Here is a 4,977-nt window from a genome sequence, read left to right on the forward strand (position 1 = left end):
AGTACAGTGTGGGTTCTCTCCTAGAAGCAAACAAGCCCAGTGTGCCTATTTTATGCTTTAGAGCGGCAAGAGAATAACCTTGTGGGCTTTCCCCCCTTTCAGTGCTAGGGGTTGAAGTGTGTGTGTGTGTGTGTGTGTGTGTGTGTGTGCTTGTGTGCCTGCTTGTGCTTGTGTGTGCTTGTATGTGTGTGTGTGTGTGTGTGTGTGTATGTGTGCCTGTTTGTGCTTGTGTGTGTGTGTGTGTGTGTGTGTGTGTGTGTGTGTGTGCATATATGCTCCTGTGTTGGTTCTGGTGGTGGAACCAAGGGCTTCTTACTTGCCAGGCAAGCATGGACCCTGGAGCTGCGTTCCTAGCCTGAACCTAGAGCCTTGCTTGTCCTAGTTAGGCACACACTCTGTCACTGAACTACACCTCCAGTCTCTTGTGGGCTTTGCTTCGGTTTGGTTTCTGAGGCAGGGTCTCATGGAGCACAGGCTAGTGGCTATGAATGCTATTGAATTTGCAACTCTCCTGTTTCCATTTCCCAAGTATTGGGGTTACAGGTATATACCACCATACTCAGTCAGTTTGATGTGATGTTGGACACTGAACCCTGGGCTTCTTGCATGCTAGGCTAGCCCTCCACCCACCAAGGCACATCCCCAGACCCTTTCCTCCCTACCTTTGGGTTTTGAGATAGGATTTCATTATATTTCCTTGGAACTCAATCTATAGATCCCGTTGGCCTCAAATTTGCAATGACCCTCTTGCCTCTGCCTGCCAAGTCCCAATGGATTACAGGTATGTGTCACCACACCCAACTAACCTTGTGGGTTTTTTCCCCCTTTTCTTTGAAAAAAAAATTTTTTTTTTTGTGCCTGTGGTGGTTTGAAAGAAAATGGCCCCCAACTGGAGTGGCACTATTAGAAGATGTGTCCTCGTTGGAGGAAGTGTGTCACTGTGGGGGTGGGTTTTGAAGTCTCTTTTGTTCAAGCTACCCTCAGTGTGACTGTCAGTCAACTTCCTGTTGCCTGCAAGATGTAGGACTCTTAGCTATTCCTCCAGCACCATGTCTGCCTGCATGCTGCCATGTTCCCCACCATGATAATGAATTAAACCTCTGAAACTGTGAGCCAGCCCCAATTAAATGTTTTCCTTAAAAGAGTTGCCATGGAAGCTGGCCTTAGTGGTGCATACCTTTCATCCCCGCACTCAGGAGGCAGAGGCAGGCGAATCTCTGTGAGTTTGAGGCCAGCCTGGTCTACAGAGTGAGTTCCAAGACAGCCAGGGCTACAAAAAGAAATGCTGTCTCAAAAAAACTTTAAAAAAGAAAGAAAGAAAGAAAGAAGGAAAAGAAGAGAAAACAAAAAGAAAAAAAGAAAGAGTTGCTGTGGTTATGGTGTCTCTTCACAGCAACAGAAACCGGAACTGAGACAGGTGTGTGTGTGTGTGTGTGTGTGTGTGTGTGTGTGTGTGTGTCTCGGGGTGGGGTGGGGTGGGATGGGGTGGGGTGGGTGGGAGGTGGGGGGATGTCAGAGAACAACTTGCAAGAGTAAACTGTAGTGGGTAGCCATTCCAGCTTTGATCTGGAAGTTCCAACCCCCATTGAGGCTTCGGTAATGGCCACGCCTACAAGGCGGGGCCAAGAGAGGACCCTGAAGACCCGAGATCCGGATGCGCTGGCCCTCTTGGTTCCTGGACCCTGGATGCCGGAGGTAGACCGAGCAGAGTTCTCCAGAGAACACCACCAGACTGCACTATGACTTTCCCAGACTCTGTAAACTATCCATTCACTTGTAAGTTACCCCACAAAATAAACCTCCCTTTTAACTACGTGGAGTGGCCTTAATAATTTCACCAATAGTAAGCTCTCTTTTTCCATCATGTGGGTTCTGGGGATTGAACTCAGATTATCAGGCTTGGTGGCAGGCACCTTTACTCTCTGAGCCATTTCTTTTTTCTTTTTCTTTTAAGAGTTATTTATTTATTTATTTATTATGTATACAGCATGTGTGACAGCAGGCCAGAAGAGGCACCAGATCTCATTACAGATGGTTGTGAGCCACCATGTGGTTGGTAGGAATTGAACTCAGGACCTCTGGAAGAGCAGTCAGTGCTCTTAACCGCTGAGCCATCTCTCTAGCCCCCTCGGAGCCATTTCTGAAGCCCCCTTGCATTGTTTTGAGTGACCGAGACTGTGGTGATTTATTGCGACATCCACAGGAAATGGACCCAGTGGGGGAGATCCGAAGTGGGAGCTCTGTGCTGAACATAATGACCTTGAGATTCGAGACTTGCAGAGTTGGAGTCTGGGCTCTGGGGGTGGGAGGGTGGGCAGCTGAGCTCTGAGCCAGGAACCCAGGGACCACCGGCATATTCATGGGCTTGTATGGGTCAAGGCAGAGCATGACCCAGAGTACTTTCCAGTCCTGATCATCTGGCGGTGATACAATACAGGCATGTCCAAGGCTGGCAGAACTGGCTGCTTTATGGCAGCCTGCAGCCTCCACACTGAGGCTCTTCAGGCACACTGGTGGCAGAGTCCTGGCCGAGGACAGACAAGGATCAATTTAGGGGCTTGCCAAGGTCATTCAGCTAAAGAGGCTGAGAAAGAGAGGCTGGAGAGGTGTGAGGACTTGGAAGGAAGATACCCTAGCCAGCTCCTTCAGGTATTAAGCATCAAGCACCGTGTACCCTGACGGGGTCAGCCCAAGAGGCAACAGTGTGAAGATGGACCTCTGCTTGAGGCTCTCTTTGGACCCTGTGAGATCATGGAGGTTGGACTCCAGAAAGGAAAAAAAAATGTGGCCAGCTGATTCAGAGAATGGACTTTGGGATGTCTCTGCCAGCCTCTCCCCGCCCTTTCTTCCCCCCATCCCACAGCTTCCCAGGGGACTGGGTCACTTGGACCTTGCTACTTCCTGCTCTTCAGTCCATGGTTCAGACTATGGAGCTGTGGGTACAGCTGAAGCAGGCCGGGCTGGAGCCCCTTGGACTGGGCCCACTCCCCCAGGCCCTAAGAATACCCCTGCCAGAGGGGAACCCAGGTCAGACCCTTATGTCCTCAGGGACGGAACTTGGGGGCGCCAGAGAGCCGTTGTTGTGGATCTGGGAGGAGTTGGTGAGTGAAAGGGCGCCAGAGAGATATGAGATAGACAGGGTGGGGGAAGACTATGAGTGAATATTAATAAAAATAGACATGGCTGAGGATCAGCCAGGCCTGGTGGCTCATGCCTGTAATACAGCACTCGGGAGCCCGAGGCAGGAGACTTTCAAGCTTAAGCTGAAGATTGCGATCATGTGTGGAAATAAAATACAACAAGGGCAGAGACAGGTAGTGGTGGGGACAGAGCATGGGAGTCAGGAATGGCAACAGTTCCAGAGAGAAGCACAGGTAGACATCAGAGACAGCTCAGGGACAGGCAGGACCTCAGATGGAATAGGGGCTGGGAGCAACCAAGGGCAGGGGTGAGGAAATGGAGCTGGAGATGTGGAGACAGAGATTCAAAGAAGGGTCCACAGAGATGAAGGGACAGTGCGGCAGGCGGAGAGACAGAGATCAAGAGGCACGAGAAGCAGATGGCATGGAACCTCCTGGAATCAGTGAGATCCCTGGCCCTGCAGGCTAAGACTTGAGCTGGCACCTGCTCCTGGGAAGCTCCTGGCAGGCTTCCTCACTCTGTGTGGCATACCGACGATGTTTCTTTATTCCTGTAGGGGAACCTGCGCCGAGTGGATGTCCAGCTGTTGGGACAGCTGTGTCACCTGGGACTGGAGATGGGTGCCCTGCGGGAGGAGCTGGTCACCATCCTGGAAGAGGAGGAGGAAGAAGAGAAGGAGGAGGAAGAGGGCAGCTGTGTTGAAGAAGAGGAAGAAGGGCCTCAGGGGAAGCAGGAGGAAGGACATCCTGGTGCCTCCTTTCCAGCTCAGCACCTCCCTCACTTTGAGATGATCATCTGAGGTGATATAGTTTGACACACAAATGAGATACAAATTCATGCAAAGGCAAGAGGAGATTCGGAGGGTCCGATCAGATTGAGAATCAGTGGTAATCCTTCAGCAGACTGTTCTCCCCAGAGGAGTGCTGCGGGAGATCCTGGTCGTGGCTCTGGGAGATGTGGGCAGGTATGACTGTAGGTTTGGGAGGGGCACAGAAGACATAGATCTATCTGCAGAAAGGCTTCCAGTCTGTCCTGGAGACCCAGTGCTTGGCAAAAGTGATAGAGATATTGACAGACAGGATCGAAGACCAATTCAGCCTAGTGTGGGTGTCATGGCTATTAAGGAACTGAGACATGGCAAGTTCAGACGGAGATGTGGGATATGGCAAAGGTCAACAACCTGTGTGGTAAAACCTCTCAATAATTAAAAAAAATTGATTACATGTTAAAATGATATTTTGTGTATGTGTGGTAAAACATTAATTTCATACACTTTATTGTGGTTATATATATATAAAACATAAAACTATTTAGCCACTTTTTATGTGTGGAATGTGATATACTTGCACATGTGTGTGTGTGTGTGTGTGTGTGTGTGTGTGTGTGTGTGTGTGTGTCTTCCTTTATGGGTCTCTCACTGAACCACGCTATTGTGGCTAGGCTGGCCCTTGAGCTCCCAGGACCTGCCTGGCTACCCTCTGCCCCCAGTGTTGAGCCTGGCCTTTTCTTTTGGGTGATGGGAGTTTGAATTTAGGCCTTTATGTTTGCACAGCAAGTGCTCTTACTCACCAAGCCATCCCATAAACTCCTTCCTTTGTTCTTTTCTATTTTTTGAGATAAGGTCTCTATGTAGTCCTGTAGACCAGGCCAGCCTGGAACTCACAGAGATTCTCCTGCCTCTGCCTCCTGAGCACTGGGGTTAAAGGTGTTTTCTTTATTTTGTATATGTGTGTGTGAGAGTGTGGCTTTGTACATGCCATAGCATGTGTGGATGTGAGAGGACAACCTCAGGCACTGATCCTTGCTTTCTACACTGAGATAGGGACTCTCTCATTT

At 49.9% G+C, this 4,977-nt stretch overlaps 1 protein-coding gene across 1 annotated transcript; it reads left to right on the forward strand.

Moving 5' to 3' along the window:
* Positions 1-2,873: 2,873 nt before the first annotated feature.
* On the forward strand, positions 2,874-4,375 carry Erich4 (glutamate rich 4). Its single transcript, XM_028859897.2, has 2 exons — positions 2,874-3,101; positions 3,698-4,375. The coding sequence occupies exons 1-2, from the start codon at positions 2,916-2,918 to the stop codon at positions 3,938-3,940; spliced, it is 429 nt and encodes a 142-aa protein (XP_028715730.1). The 5' UTR covers positions 2,874-2,915; the 3' UTR covers positions 3,941-4,375.
* Positions 4,376-4,977: the final 602 nt, after the last annotated feature.

This window comes from Peromyscus leucopus, chromosome 1 (genome assembly GCF_004664715.2).
Source record: "Peromyscus leucopus breed LL Stock chromosome 1, UCI_PerLeu_2.1, whole genome shotgun sequence".
NCBI classification, from domain to species: Eukaryota; Metazoa; Chordata; class Mammalia; order Rodentia; family Cricetidae; genus Peromyscus; species Peromyscus leucopus.